General features: G+C 45.0%; 1 protein-coding gene across 4 annotated transcripts in view; it reads right to left on the bottom strand.

Moving 5' to 3' along the window:
* agrn (agrin) overlaps positions 1–16,562 on the bottom strand; it is a 247,112-nt gene that overhangs the window by 19,928 nt on the left and 210,622 nt on the right. For all 4 annotated transcript variants that reach the window (XM_053424037.1, XM_053424038.1, XM_053424039.1 and 1 more), the window contains 10 exons: positions 14,755–14,869; positions 13,174–13,293; positions 12,624–12,992; positions 10,562–10,754; positions 7,904–8,119; positions 6,308–6,537; positions 4,586–4,720; positions 1,548–1,638; positions 1,063–1,227; positions 126–237 (listed from right to left, as the gene is read on the bottom strand). In XM_053424037.1, the coding sequence (XP_053280012.1) occupies positions 126–237; positions 1,063–1,227; positions 1,548–1,638; positions 4,586–4,720; positions 6,308–6,537; positions 7,904–8,119; positions 10,562–10,754; positions 12,624–12,992; positions 13,174–13,293; positions 14,755–14,869 (1,746 nt within the window). The remainder of the gene's footprint in view (positions 1–125; positions 238–1,062; positions 1,228–1,547; positions 1,639–4,585; positions 4,721–6,307; positions 6,538–7,903; positions 8,120–10,561; positions 10,755–12,623; positions 12,993–13,173; positions 13,294–14,754; positions 14,870–16,562) is intronic.

The following is a 16,562-nucleotide window of genomic DNA, read 5'->3' as shown; positions in this document are numbered from 1 at the left end:
GGGGCAGAAGTTTTAGGAGTCAAATGTGCCTCAAGTAGCAAAGAGGAGCGCTGAAGCCAGGGGTGGGGGGGGGGGGGGGGGGGGCATGACCATTCGCAGGCAGTTGTTAGCTTGCTGTTACTTACCGGTGCCTCCCCTCGGACAGGGTCCTTCTTGTTCACCATGATCTCTCCTTTGCGGTTGGAGCGCTCCAGGTTGATGGTATTCCACACGTTCAGCTGGATTGGTTCTTTACTCCTAAACCACACAAATACACATCGGAGACATTCACGCGAGTCAGATATCAATTGGTTAAAACAGTGTGGTCTGCTGGATGGAGGATTCAACTTTGACTAAGAATGTTTTACTTTGTATCAAAGGGTTATTTCAGCCCAGTTTTAGGTGAAGTCTGAGCTAAGACACGCCTTCATCTAGCTATGAGTGATGACTCCAGTAGCAGCACGCACTTTTCTGCAGAAATGGCGTTTGAAGTAGAGGGTTCTCGCCTCCAGAGTTTCCTGACAGCCAAGACCACGGTTGTCCCGAGCCGTTTGAATCGCCGGTGCAGGCTGCTGTCTCAGCTAGCAATTCATGGTAATAGTGTGTATGTATGTGTGTGCGTGTGTGTCTATGAGTCAGTCGGGGAGCAGGAGTGGATGAGGGACGTCTCTGAACAGTAAACGATGTGGTGGTTTAGGGGTTTCATTTCAGGATAGATTTGAAAATGAACGCAGCTTTCCAAAGATTCTTAGTCAGGAGGGTCTGCTCCAGCTTTGATAAGAGGGTCTTAACATTTTCCAATATATATATATAAATGTCGTGACGTAAAGACATCTCAGACGGCTGACTGTACGTGAGCATTGGCCCTGAAAGGACAGTTTGAAACACTGGGAGCCGCAATGAGCCAAGTTCAACTTATAAATGTATAAATTTGGAAATAAATGTGATATTAAAACCAGCATTAATGTATTTAATGAAATAGCAGTCATACTTGTTGGTTTTCAGCTCAAAATACATTGAAGAATGCAGAATCACTTCAATTTTCCCTAGTTGTCCAACCGAAACACTTTTGCACATACTAACCTGATGGTGGCCGGTCCCTTGCCCAGGTCGTAGCGGAACTCCAGGATCCCGTTGTTGAGGGACAGAGAGATGAAGTCTCCTTTGCCGTCCGTCTTTTGGCCGTTGTAGAAGATCACACCGTTGGAGTCGTTGGCCATGAGAACCACTGTCATGCTGACCTTTTGACTACAGCCACCGAAAGAGACGAGTCAGTACACACACAGTAAGAGTCAAACAAATACCTGAGCCTAAGCAGAGTTTGCTTGGTGCTGGTGCTCTTTCTACATCATGCAGAGACACACAATATATATATATTCTCTATGCTAGGGCCAAGATAACCTGTTATTTATGTAACCCTCATTGTTAATTCAGCTCAGGCTTAAAGAAGAAGCTCTGCCCTGGGCGCAGAACAAGCTCTATGAAAACCTACACGATATCCAGCCTTCAGTAACACAAACTGCACAGGACTTGGCGGTGTGGATTTCACACAGGGACATGGGACTTACCGCAGATCGTGCCCGTAGAGATGCAGCCCCTTTAGCTCCAGGTACGAGTCTCCGTTGAATTGCGGCAGGTAAGCCCCTCTCCTCTCAGCCACTGAAAAAACAAAGAGACTACATTCATCCTCAGGTCGCGCCTTCGGTGCTGACAGAATCAAAATTGAGGGATAGTCGGTGCAGCTTGGAGGCACCTGTCAGCATTGTGGAAAGAGATGGATTTATGTTGTCGTAGCCTTTAGGATTAAGACTTTTTCTTGACAGATATTCAAAGAAAAAAAAAAAATATCAAAAAACCTTACGCCAGACTGATTACACAGCCCGCCACAGTCTGACAAAGAACCTTTGGAGACATTTGGAGAGTTAACACCACAGCCGGGAACCATTAAATAATGTAGCTATTGTATTCTGGCAGGCCTTTATACAAATTCATGTCTTCGTAACGGGGTCTATGTCGGGCTGTCCCGTCTCTGGCTGTCTGGAGTGATTAGAACAGGCTCTGTGCCATCCCTCTAACAAGTGGCCTGACATTAAAAACCATCCGAGTGTCACCCCGGGGTATGTGTTCATGGTGTTGGTTGAGAAAACGACCATTATTCAGAGGCGTGAGCGAGCTGCTAACACACACATACGGACACAAACAAACACACGCACCTATGTAGCCGGCAAGGAAGCCTTTATTTTGTAATTGGCTGGGATTAGCAGAGCCGAGTCGAGGATGGAAGAGGCAGACGGAGATGAGAAAGCTAATTAGCTATTTTGCGGGAGACTGCTAATGATGATGGCGCGCAACATGGAGGAGAAGAATGGCACTAATCTACTAGAGTAACGGAGCTGCTGAGAAAATAGTTCCTTATAGGGGATAGCCAAGGGTGGGGGGGGGGGGGGGTGTCTCTCTCTCCCCTGTGCTGAAAATAAAAGCCCTGTGATCAATATGTCACCAGAGGTCCACGCATCGGAAAGAGCGAGTGACCAAGAAAACCCACATGACGTATGAGGGAGTCGATACTGGGAAACAGTTGAACGCTATTGCATCTATCACTGAGGACGATGGTGAGACTTTATCCAGAGCGACTCGCTGCTGAGGGACGAGAGTGTAGCACTGAGAGCTAAATCCGTCCGAAAAGACAAAGTGCAGGAGATCGGGAAGGAGAAGCAGCAAGAACTGCACTGAGAGGCGTGTTAGGGTGTTAGAGGTGGTAGGAGAGGGCCGACCTCACAAGAGATGAGTTCTCGAGAGGTTCTTGAATGTGGAGAGAGATGCTCCGGGTCTGACAGTGTTTGTTGGCTCACTCCACAGGTAATTCTGTTTATATTTAAGAACTGTTACCTGTTGAGTGTTTGCTATGATCTCATTAAACAATATCAAATGAAAAACACCCACTCATATATATCGGGTACTTCTGGCGCTTCCAGTTTATACATATATATATATATAACCTTTGATCTTTATAAAATAATTATCCTCGAGAGATATATTTCTGTAGATCTCTGTTTAATTAAATGACACACTGCTTATTTTTGTATTTAGCTTGATGCTATTATTATTGTTATTATTGAAATACATGGTGTTTATGTGCCCTCACTATTCTAGGTAATTTTGTTATAGCCCTTGTGACAAACATTTTATAACATGGTAAGATAAAGAAAGACAAAAATAAAGCAGGCGAAATGAACAATTCCAGAGCTGCAACTGGGCTTTTTTGTTGAACTGTGAAAATCGCACGCACACACTCAGACTCACACTCGTCCTTGGCTTAATGTCGCTACAGGGTGGACTGTAAAACATTGTTAAGATTTGAACTCTCCCCTGTAGTTCGTTTGTTGAGGGAGGGATTAGTCTGAGTGATCCAGCTTTCATAACTAAAGTGTAATGATTTAGTCTATCACAGGCAGAGAGCACTGAGGAAAGTAGGTCATTCAATACTATTGGAACACCATTGAGAAAAGTCCTTGATGGTGATCTTACAACGGTGCCAGCCCTGAAGAACCCTGTTGGAATTGAAATGGAAACCCCAGCTCAGCTGCACATGTACACACGCAGACACACACACACACACTTTATATTATGACTAATACACCTGCAGGCTTCAGATGAGTGGGCTCTAGGCTACATGTCTTTTTAACTGTTCTCAGTGCAGCCCTCAGAGGGTTTGTCCGCCTGGCTGCCACCTTATCTCTGAGCTCCTGTCTGGGGCCGACACTCTGGCTGAGTGACGCTCCCATTAATCATCACAGGCAGGGTGGACTGATGCGATTAGTCATCTCATTGATTCCTGGGAAAAAATAGCCTTTTGGAATGGGAGATGCTCTCGCTCCCGTAGCATTGATTTTGGTTCACCTCAATTTACTTTAATCACCTGCTAACTGGGACTTGAGGCTCAGAGAGAGGTTGTTCCCATCTGGTTCTTCTAAATTCCCAGAGCTATACAAGAGTGCATGATTGTCTTTTGTTAGGCATGTGCATAACTGTGTATTCTCTTGATCGTAGTCAACTTCTGCAAAGACTCCTGACAACGTCTCCAGATGCAGGGAGGGACGACCTACGGGTAGAGTTCAGAGTGTGACACTGCCAAAAGTGGTAATGATGAACATTCAAAGCTGCTCTGGTCTGTTCCCCAGCCGAGGCCTGACTCTGCCTTGTCTGTAGCTCAGCAGCAACAAACATGTTTGAACACTACACCTGTGGGCGGCCGGGCAGGGAGAGAGGAAGTGGAGGAAGGCTGCAGCCTCGCTGTCACTTAGCCGCTAACAAGCACTGCTGAGTCAATGTGGCAGACGGCCCAATGGGGCCAATCATCTCCCTTACTTCTACATATAGCCCACCAACTCACCAATCCACTCCGACCCTGAAGGCCCCCTCCCCTTTCTGTGTTTGATCTTTCTCCTCAATTCAGGATGGATGGAAATGTCACAGAGCGGAAAGAAAGCAGGGGGAAGAGAGGCTTAAAGGTGGGTGGTGCTGCCCCTTGATAAGCACCAGAGAGAACAATCGAGGCATGAGAGACAAGAGTTAAACCAGGTGATTCACTCTTTAGTCAAATTACCTTTTTCACAGTGCCTTCCTTCACGCCCCATGGGACACTCGCATTTGTAGCCTCCTTCTGGCAGCGCCTGGCACTGGGAGGATGGATGGCACCTGTTGGGCTCACATGGGTCGTGGACATCGGCACAGGTTGGACCTAGACACACACACACACATTATGAGACAACGATAAATAATAATTTTGATAACCACTGACATTTTCAACCACTTTCTCCCTCTGAGAGGAGGGTGTGTGTGTGTGTGTGTGTGTGTGTGTGTGTGTGTGTGTGTGGATTCGTGTCTGTGTGGTGACTTCCTCTGTTACAGAGGTCATTTCCTAATAGGATTTGAAAATATTACACGTCCAGATTAAACAGTGGCGAGCATCCCTGCCATGTGGCTGTGTTCCGGGGCCCACGCCGGCTGTGGGAGCGGCTAGCGCTCCTCGTCTGGAGGCTGATGGTTTAGCCCTCTGCCTCAGCCCATCTAAATTCACCCGTCATTGCTTTAGCAGTCGGTGCCTGTTGTGAGGAGAGCACTTTAATGAACCCCCTCCCCGCTGAGCTCACAGGGCTCCCCTGCTTTTTTCTCCGTACTCACACCATTTGGAATCTGTCTTTTATCCCCCGCTCTCACTTCCTCCCTACCACAGCTCTTTTTTTCATATCGCTTCCTCCCTTCCCATCTTTTTATCTTTTAATACTCTCTCACCTCCCCCATTCATCTGGCTGTCCTGACATGTCCTCCCTCTAAGTACACCTCTCTTTCCCCATTTATTCTCTCTTTCTCCGATCAATCCTTCTCTCTGAGACCAGACAATCTTGGCCACTTGCTAAATTGACATGATGACAAAATTAACTTGACTACCATTCATGCTATGTCATGTTACAGACACAATTTGATTACAGCAATGCCTCTTCTTCAGAGCAGAGGTTTATCTTTCATCCTTCTCAGGTCTCTAAGTAACAAATCCTAAAACTAGATGAAAGGTAATAATATAGTAACATTATGTTTTATTGATCCACACTTTAACTTTGAGGAAAATCGCTCTTTAAGGGAAAATAGTTTCCCATAAGAGATGTACGAGTATAAAATCCTTTACTATTAAAAGCATAAAAGTTAACTCTGACAATTTATTTGGTTCTGGAATGAAACTTTTTGCAGTAGCTGCGGAACAACCGGGCAGGGGAACGCTTGACTGGGCCCTGAGTGGGTCGGGTCTTCACTATTTTCTCTCAGAGTTGCTTGTTAGTCGGCATCGGCTGGAGGGAATAAGGGGGGAGGGAGGGAGGGAGGGAGGGAGGGAGGGACGTGCAAGTAGAGACAGGCCAAAGGCCAATCGCTGAGGATTTGGAGGAAGTTTCCATGTTTTCTGTGCTGATTCAACATTTAATCATCTCCGCATTGGACACTCGGATACGATGGAGTTGGTGTTTACAAAATGTCCACCGGCGCTCCTGCTGGGTGCGGATTCACACTGTCAAATTAGGCCGTCAAGCTTACTTCGGATTTGTGAGTAAATCATGACCAGAGTGAATCCACGAAGAGAAGGCAAAGCAGAGATATAAACATCATTCTAACGACGAGGTGTTAGGAAAGTCTGAAAAGTACTTCTGAATAAGAATAACTTTCTAAGTTTCCTGCACACACACGTGAATTAACTTCTCAAAACACCACGACGGAGAACAAATCCCGGCGCAACATTAGAGAAAGTGCTGAGCTGCACCTTTTGTTGGCGTCTTACCCCAGAATCCTCTGCTGCACTTGCAGTGGAACATCTCGGCCTCCTTCACCTGGCACGCTGCGCCGTTCTTACAGGGATTGGGCTGACAGGGGTTGTTGCCACATTCGCCCACGCCGCTGCCGTACAGACTGTTGCCGTCGCTCTCTTGCAAGTTGAGCACTCGGTTGTTGACGTCCAGCAGTCGGATGCAGCCCACCAGACCTGTGGCCACCGCTGTCCTCTCCTTCACACTGAGGATGACAAGGCAACCAGTAAGCATGTGATGACTTTTAATGTGTTTCTTTCAACACACGTACAGATAGGATCAACACACTAATCACAGTCACTTGATAACACAGAACTTATGGTCCGGACGATGCTATGTGCTCAATACCCTAAGTGTTGTTAATAGGGTATATGGCCAATTAAAGACATGTCAAGAATAAAGTCACAACATTCAGAGAATAAAGTCTGAACATTTGGTGACTTATGTCGTTATTTTAGGCTGTTTGTCATTGTAGAGCAGTGATATCATAACATCACCCAATTTCACAAATAATGAAATACTTAATATCTTTTTTCACATCAGCTCCACATTATCACAAGTAGCAGGATTTGGAAAAACTGTCAAACTACTCGGACTTGGAGGAAATTGCCTCTTATGTGGAGGAGGCAATGTGTGGTAGTGGGCGACTGTAAGGACATTGTTAATTACGTGTGTGCTATTCCATGAGGCTTCATTGTTTCTCAAGAAACATGATTCCTCTCCAATGAGATTGGAGAGGAACTTATGTATTATTATTATTTCCTATATATAAAATTTTTCTCAAATTATCATAGCTTTATTGTCGTAATATTAACAATTTATTCTCAACATCTCCAAATTTATTTTTTCTTCAATATGGTCGTAATAGTTTCTGTATTCTTGCTGAGCATGAAGCAGTTATATTCCTATGTTACAGTAGAGGATGAGGCTGAAGTTGATGGATTCCAACACCTAGACAAAGATGTTGTGTGAACTTAATTGTAAAATACTACAGATTTAACGTTGTATTATCCTATGAGGCCAATAAATAAATGCTCCAGGAATTGTTTTAACAGTTAACACACATCCAAAAACCTCTAATCAAGTATCTATACATAAAGCTCAACTACGTTAATAGTTAACCTAAGTAAGGCTGAATCACCAAATATTCTCAATAACTACAGTAATATTTTGAACACATGCATTGTTAAAGAGCCTGTTCCCGTTCACATTCAAAATGCACGCACAACATCAACTGAAACGATTAGAGCCTTCAGGTGGTTCCAGTCTAGTCCACCTGTTTTAAAGGAGCCTTCATAAAAAATAAATTATGATAGTGAATAAACTTGTTTGTGTGTGTGTGTGTGTGTGTGTGTGAGTAACTGGAGGTGAATATCAGCACACAGCTATATCTTTTGTCCGCAGGCCAGCTACAAGGTTAATCCGTACAAGGGAGTGGGAGATTGGAAAATAAGTTTACAGTCTTCAATATCATGTACAAGATATAGAAATTTCAGCAAATAGAAACCACAGTTGACTTTTTGTGCGTGATGTTATCATAACGATGTGGAGCTGCAGATGGAAGGTCTTACTCCTGCTTCATCTCCTCAGTCACTCCTCCGATGAAGAGGTTGGTGTCCAGGTTCAGGCCGTCTGTGCCGCGGGGACTCTCGCCCTCGATGTGCGGCTCGTTGTCCACGCTGAGCATGGCGTTTCGCCGATTGCGAGTCACCACCAGCTGATGCCAGCGGCCCTGAGTGATCTGCACTTTGCTGACCATCGTCCCTGTGCCCGAACCCGTGTTGAACCTGAGAACAAGGCGAACAACAACGTGTTAGGCGCTCATTCCGTCAACTTTATACCCGTGTGCTTTTCACACTTCATATCAGATTACAGCGCTGGATGAGGTGGTTTTTCACAGAAATGTGTTGGTTCTTTATCAAGGCGCCTAATGACTAGAAGGAATCTGCTCATGTTGCTCAACGAAACAGAGGAGGAAATAAAGAAGGTAAGAGACTTCCCATTTGGGATTTCAACCATGTGCCAGGAATGAGCCAGTTATTTGAGAAATGTCTTTCACGCCCTCTTTCTTATTGAACAAGACAAAGGCCATACCTTCACAGGGAGAGCTGTTGTGTGTGTGTGCACCCACACATACAGAAGTATGAGCTCAACCTGAGAGCAATTATTTGCAACAAATAATTAGCTCCTCTCCCCACGTCTCAGATTTGCAGAGCTGTTGTGCAGTAATCTCCCAGCTGTGTTTCTGCAGTAGAGGCAGAGCTCCATTTGAAAGCACAAGTGACTAATGATCTCCTTAAGTTTGCTATTGATTTTACTCTGAATAGAGAAGTCTAACGTGGCCAGGTTGGGAGGAATTTAAAGGACTTCGAGGGTCAGGCTGAGACAAAGGACTTAAAATGATTAAGAAAGCGGATGGCGTTTGAAATAATAGGTCCATAATTGACGTGGGGGGGGGATTTCTAATTAGTTTCTCCGCATTTCTTCTGAAGGAGAAATTACGCTGTTCTTCAAGGAAAAATATTTTTTATTTATACAGTTCCAGGACAGAGAGGAGAAGTGTCTGAGGCTGTCTGACAGGAAGATTGTCTAATTTAAACAGAATCAACTGATGAAACTTTCTGTCGCTTTGAGCTTTGAGTCCAAAACTGATACTGTGCCGAAGGAGGGAAACAATTTATTCTTCTTCAACTCCTACCACACATCTTCACTGGGCATGACACCAATTTAACACTTCTGCATCAATTTACCAGTCGTGAGGAGTGACACTCAGCGTGGTTTCAAATCTAAAACATCTCACAGAAAGTCGGAGTCACTGCAGCCATGGTGATTAAAAGATGTGTCCAGGCAGCGAGGGTCATTGTTCAGTCTCATTATGGAACGTGTCCAGTGTTTCTGGAGCTCGACTCACACACATCAAGATATCCTGGTCCCTGCGGCATTGATTTGGTCCTTCCGAGTATCAATAGTAATCACAGAATGACCAATGATGACAGAAACTTGCAATGACTTGGGAGAGGTAGAAAAAGTACTGTTTTAATGTAAATGTAATTTGATATCTCACAGTAAGAGGATTTTGATTTTGAATCCCAGTTCTTTCATGTTCCCCTCGTGTCTGGGGGTTTCTGAGAGTACCTCGGCTTCCTGCCACAGTCTAAAGTCCTGCAGGTTAATTTAGAATTAACCCTAAGTGTGAACATGATCGTGAACAGATCTTTGTGTCTGTATGTCACTCGCACACTGGCACAGCTGTCAGGGGCAATTTGAGGTTCCAGACACGGAATGTGAGAGACTGGGATCGAAGCACCAACCCCTTGGTTAGCGAACGTTTCACTGTGACTCCTAAGCCACATTTATCACATCTCACAAGATAAAACGTCATATAAGTAAACTAGAATGGATTTTTTGGAGATCCATGGATTATTCTCAGTGAAATCAGGGCAAATTTTGAAAAAGAACCCATGTCACAATGTTAAAGAGAGTCAAAACTAAAATCAGGAACTTCCCCCAATGCAAATCTGCACCAGTATGTAATGGGTTCTGCCTTTGGTTGATGGAAAGTTACTTTTTGCATAATCCTGCTAACAAGCCAACAACCAGTCGAAAACATAACATCCTCAGCAGAGGTAACAGGGATATAATTAAAGAAATAAATTGAGAAATCTCTAAATATCCCTCTAACAAGACAATTCCTATAAGCACAGATTAACTAAATGTATTTCTGTTCATCCTATTTGGTATCTTCAGTCGCGACTGCTCATATCTGTATGTAAATCCACAGACAGTCCAATGCACTGGTGAGTCATATCTGGGCCAGTTTCTATACGTCACTGCTTCCATCTGTAAATGCATATATCCCACTTGTACGTCAGGCCCCATCTCTAAAAATAGAGCATGTGATTAAAAAGAACAAAACTCAGATGTCCTGCGCATATTTCCGTGCATATGTTCCCACCATCTGTAATCACGATACGTCTGAACATATCTCTGAAAGCACCGTGTCACAGCTCTAACCTGCAGATCCGTCAAGTTGCGTCTGGGTCTGTGTTTGTTTTTCTGACAGTGTTGCTTTCAACATGTTTACTTGCTGTAATTATTTGCCTCATTATCTCCGGTGTTTGTGTTTCATCTCCATCCTCTCTGCTGCTGCTGCTGCTGCTAATGCAATGACCCTGTGTCCCCACGGCGAGCATTAAAGGTTTCATCAAATTGAATCAGCCACCGCTCACCTGAGCTCCACCCGGCCGTTGACCAGAGCCAGAGAGATGAAGTCCTTCTTGCCCTCCTGGCCGTTGTAGAGCAGGATGCCGGTCTCCTCGGACGCCCTGAACTCCATGGCGATGCGGACCGTGTGGTAGGCGCTCATCGTCGCGAAGGCCAAGTAGGACTGGCCTCCAAAGGACGGGATGAAGTACTGGATCACTGGGGAGGAACGGAGACAACAAGCCAATGCTCCCATTACAACGGGATTTGTTTGACTGTGGCATAATAGGCGTCTAACGTGCTTGATTAAGGATGAGAGCTGCTCCTCGTGATGATCTCTCAGTTTAGTTTAAGATGGATGTCTCTCTACACAACACGATGAATTTATCACATGAAGCTGAGAAAGGGGAGGGGCTGAGCTTTTCACACTGTCATCCTCATACACACACAAAAACACACACATACACACAGACACACACGAGTGCATGCACAGAAACCTTTGTTTTGTCACAACTTGACAATGACGATTTTTCTCCCCCAGCTCCCTTTCTCTCTGTCCAGCTGTCTTTCTGTCCGTCTCTCTGAGGAGAATGGCAGCTGATGAGCTCCCTCTATTCAAACGATTTGATTGATCTTGGGGAGGCTTGTGTGTTTGTGTGCATGTGTGTGTGTGTGAGACTTAAATTTAGCCACTCTAACGCAAAGACACACACCGATTGTCACCAGCTAATCCCCATCAAAGCAATAAGTGTCAATTATCTTAAGATTCAGCTGCTTGAATTTGCTCTCGTCCCCAAACATCCAAAAGTAGGGTAAGAAGGACGGAACAAAAGAGTTGTGCTTCTCAGGAAGAACTTCTACTGCAGACGGAGAGTTCTCTCTCACTACCTGGAAAAGCCGCCGTTAAATTAACAATCTGCCGATGTGAAAGCCCATCTGGCGGTTAAAGGGAATGGTTTAAATCTATATGGTTTATTGCAGCCAAAACACACCATGATTCATTTACAGACCAAGTAAAACCATTTTGAGCCATGCACCTGCTGCAGCATTCCCTTTTTCTTTGCTGTTGTGGATGTAGCGATGCTTGCGAGCTACTTCAGGCAGTTAACTGGAACCGTACCAGTCTCATCATGTGACATGCCTCACGTTGGCAGACTGGTTAAGCTGCAGTGATTTCCCATCTCTCCCTTTGCTTGTCAATGCCTCTGCTGCCCTGCGTCAGTATCGCTGCCTGATGATTCAGCCCCTCCACCACCAGAGCATCCACCTGTAGGCCCATCACTCCCCTCTGTGTCTATGTGATCACGTCTGGGGAAGCTGCTTATATTGTTAAAACGGAGCCCTCAACATTTTGTGCTCAGGTTTAAATAATTAGTCAAGACTAAACATGGGCTTTTCCCTGAGCTCTGATCTCTGTTGCCATGTTGAGCTTCAGATGTCACAATAAATTCACATCTGTCATTTACAATCAGTGAGCTGAGAGTCATTACTCAGGCTTCTATTCAAGTTTCACCGCTTGGTTTCAAAACTTCTTCCTTCTTCCAGAATAAATATATTTTATTCAATGTACTCTCACCAACCCTTCAACATGCCTGAGACTTATATGCCAATAACCACTCATCGGTTGAAGTACTTAAACCATTGATCCTCAGTCCAGTGTTCACCAGATTGTATCTAACTTTTGAGGTTTTTCTAGTCAGCGGGCTTGCTCCACTCTAATGGAATCACTGCCTGCCCTGCTCAGCCTGTGAGGACTCCTGGCTCCAGCTCCACACCTCTGTATATCCCCCCAGCAAGATTAAGTTTTACAATAAGAACCTAAAAACCGTGTCCGTCTCGTGTCCTGCATTTTTAATCCAGTCCTTCACAAGCCCTTCACAACAATTGCCCAAAACCCTGCTCAAACCTTTGCTGCAAAATCAATGTAGAGTCAAAGTCGGCCACTGGTGGTTTCTTTGAAGCAGTAAATTCTGACAGTAGCGTATAATATTCAAACTCTGTTCCAGCTCCTTTTATTAGAAGAGTTTGAAATAAAGTCAAACTTGATATAGGAGTAATAACAAATATTGGAGAAGAAATAAAGCTCACCCTTTTCACACACTGAGCCCCCCCGCCCGGCGGGACACTTGCAGCTGAAGTCGTTGCCGTCGTCCTCGCAGGTGCCCCCGTGGAGGCAGGGGTGGGAGTCGCACGGCTTGTGGGCCTTGTGGTGAGGCTTGCCCCTGAAGCGGGCGATGGTGGTGGCTGGAGGCTGAGTGGTCGTGGTGACGGCTGCTGTTGTGAGGAGTGGCGTGGTAGCCGGTGCTGAAGTTGTGGTCGTGCGTCTGCGGGTGGTGCCCGGTGGCCGGCGGGTGATGTAGGGGGAGGTCGGCGGAGGCCTGGTGGTGGTGGTCGTGGTGGCCGTGGTGGGAGCGGCTGTGGTGATGGATGCCGTGGTGGTGGTAGTGGTGGAGAGGCCTGTGAGTGATGCCGGAGAGAACAATCAAAATTAGAAAAGGAGAAAACATGTATAAAAGCATGTTGAGCCTGAGGTGCTGAGATTTCATTTTTCAAAACCCTTAAACCCATCGATAAATCACCTCATGAATATATTAAACCCCCTTTCCATTCTGTAAATCCCTACACACTACTGTATTACCATAATTGGTGAATCGAATATTCTCGTCCTCCGGCTTCTTCACGGCGATGCCGGTCTCTTTGGAGGCCTTCAGCTGTTTCAGCAGGGATCCTTCGATGTCCTCCACGGTGTATCTTGTATCTACAAGGAAGCAGAGGTAGAGCCACTCAGGACAAGTCTCCTGAGGAACACTGCCAAGCAAATAGAGGGCCCGAGCTTCCTTAGTGATAGACTGGATACTATCTGAGAGCCTTGTGTAGGACAGGTAGAGGGTCTGTGGGGACCGCTTGTCCTCCACCTATTTCCTTGTCTGGCTCTGTTCTAGATGAATTACCCTCATAACGTTCACTGCAGATGCTCACTTTACTGGCCATGGAGGAGTGTTGCTGTACAGCGGCCGGTGCCCTGTATGAAGCGTATGAGGGATGCTAAATGACGCTCATAAAAGAAAAGAAAGAAAAAGACAAGGCGTGGGAGGTGCTGTGGTTTGTGTTGTGCAAAAGAAACCTTGTAAATGTTGTTCCACATCAACCGGAGCTCGAATTTCATACATAAAAGATTCTAATTAATTAATGAATACCAGCACATTGAAGTGTGGCAATTAAAAAATACAGGCCATTGGTCAAATAAACAATCCTTTAACACATTAAAAAAACATGAGCAACTCACATCTAGTGGTTAAATTGTATAAACTGTTATAATATAACCTGATATTTTCTTTACAGTGGATGTTATGCACAATCCAACATTTTTTATCCTGGCTCTGATCAATATCAAACACCAATCTCAACATCTACAAAATCCAAATCGTTGCAAGCAAGCGATGAAGTGGGCACCGAGAAAAACTGGGAGATACATTCAGTGCCTCACAATATCTTGAGCCAAATATAAAAAAGAACGAGAAAACACTGCCTTCTGCCAAGGCTTCAAAATACTCTTGATAGTGTGGTTATAATAATCAGAGTGAGGTGTAGTTGATTTTAATCTGCAGCAGTGCACACGGCAAAAAAAACAGATGATCATTTTGCACGATACTTAAGACCTGGTAATGTTTTGCACATGGAGGAGCTGTGGGAGGTGAGGCATAAACACTGAGTCACGGTCATTTCAATCAAAGTTCTCACAGCTGTAGTACCCATTACTGTTCAGTCAGGTTCCCTAGATTACTCTGAGTGGATATGTGCAAGTACAGTTTGGTTGCTACCTTCAGCAATAATGGGGATTCATGTCAAACAGGCATGAACATACTTAGATTTTAGTAATAAGTTTGAAGAGAAATTTGATGGCTGGATATTAGAAACATCTTTTTAAACTGTGTGTGGAATTTGTTAAGAAATAAAATGATGGAGCTCTACACGAGCTCCTCTGTGCATGAGAAGAGGCTAAAAGTGAGGAGTGAAGAGTAAATAAAGGTTATTGCTTAAATAATGGTTACACACTGGCTTATTCTGCTTGACAAATGGTGTAACTGTAATCCCAGTTTCATTTGAATCATTTAAGTTATTTCTGAGATAGCTTGCTTGCTAAAAGCCAAAGGGCGACGAATCACAACTGATTCCAAACACGTACATTTTCTGTTTCTGTTTGCAGTTCTGCTCTCACCTTGTCTGAAGTGAGCCTCCACAAAGGCCAGGATGGAGTTGCTGGGTGCCAGGTTACGGACGCGAACGCTCATGAAGTCTTTGTGCACCTCCGACTTCCTGAACAAGTCATTGAGCTGGAGGGGGACAGAGAGAGAGAGAGAGAGAGAGAGCCGGAGAGAACAGAGAGAGGAGAGATGATAAATGGGGCTGGTAATGAGCCCTGTGCTTTCATAGCAGCGGGTAGAACACCAGAAGACTCGACTGTGGCTCAGAGGGAGAAAAAGAGACCCATCCTAAATTGGAGTGCAGAGAGGAAATCTTTTGGGTGTGGGTGCACAAAATGACATTTAGCAGCAGCCGTGGCATTAATTACAAGAACAAGCTTTTCGGGAGGAGCCAGGATAAATGTCATGCTACCCTGACATGTGTTCGTGATTGGTTTTGCTTCTGATGCCCCTGCTGAGTGCGTGTTGTAACAGCCGGCGGAGCTCCGCGAGGACTCGTACATTTCTTTAAGCCAACGGTGACATTACAGCAATCGCACTGAAGTTGCCTTCAGCCAAAACTAAAAATGGACCAATTTTCACGCTAGAACTTAAAACATACACACGCTCTGCGCCGGGGCTGGATAATCTCAATCACAGGACGAGCAACAAAAAGGAAAAATCCTTCGCTTGGTCCTCGCCGCCGCAGCAGCTTGTTAAAATCACAGGAGCCACAGGGCCTGGTAACCCACTTTACTGGAGCGTCCTCTTCATGACTGCCTCCATTGTTCCCACTGAGGGCTCTTCCACACTGCTCATCTGCATTTCTAAAGCCAGTCATTGTCCGCAAAATGATTCTCTTTTAACAAAATCAGCAGGAACTTGTGGTAGAGATGACATATTATTTTGTTCATGCTTTTTTACAAAAAACACATTATTGAGGCTTTAGACACAAGTGAACGGTTACATTTATAATCCTCTGACTGTGGCTTTGAGATGCAAATGGTTGTGGACAAAATCCCACGCTGACTTACTCCCTGCTCTCTCTTTCTTTCCCTCTTTAACTTTGCTGTCGCTCACATGTTCCAATTTATTAACTCATTGTAAGAGGTTTGCTCAGCTACGAATGAAATGTGCTGCGGCTCAATTCTTTATGTGTTTGGACTGTATATCTGAGTATGTAGTTTGTGTGTGTGTGTGTGTGTGTGTCAACTGTGTGTGCTCCTCTCACTTTATTCATTCAGTATTTATCTACGTTCTCTCAATGAGTTTTCGCTTACAATGTCAGTACAGCACTATTTTTTAACGGTCAACATTGCACTGATGTCATCGTTGGTTTTACTTGTGTTTTGCCTAACAATTGGCCTCTGGGGACAAATAAAGTTGTTTTAAATTTGAATTTGTTCAGTGTGTGTGTGTTGGGAGATGGGGAAGGAGTGGTTGCTGTCAAGTGGCACACCAGGCTTCAGAGACACACAGGCTGAGAGCGCTAACGAGGCAACACACACAACATGCGCACACACACGCACACAGCCACACAAAAACTGCTGTGAGGTAGCAGATTAGGTCCCAGTGGGGGCTAGTGACACCGATACAGCAGCTGTTGGTGTGTACTGTGTATACACACACACACACAGACACACAGACACACTCACACACACACACACACACACACACACACACACACAAACATAAACATACAAACACAAACCCCCCATTTCATCTGAGGAGTGAGGCCCTGGCTTGACATCAGAGACATGTTTTCAAACGTCTGACCTCAACAAAGAAAAAGGGAGAGTGGAGAAATGGAAGCAGGGTAAACCGCACCACAGTGATTAGCGCA

Source organism: Pleuronectes platessa, chromosome 6 (genome assembly GCF_947347685.1).
Source record: "Pleuronectes platessa chromosome 6, fPlePla1.1, whole genome shotgun sequence".
In the NCBI taxonomy this organism is placed as follows: Eukaryota; Metazoa; Chordata; class Actinopteri; order Pleuronectiformes; family Pleuronectidae; genus Pleuronectes; species Pleuronectes platessa.
Note: the sequence above shows the minus strand (reverse complement) of the source record. Positions and strands in the feature narration are given on the sequence as shown.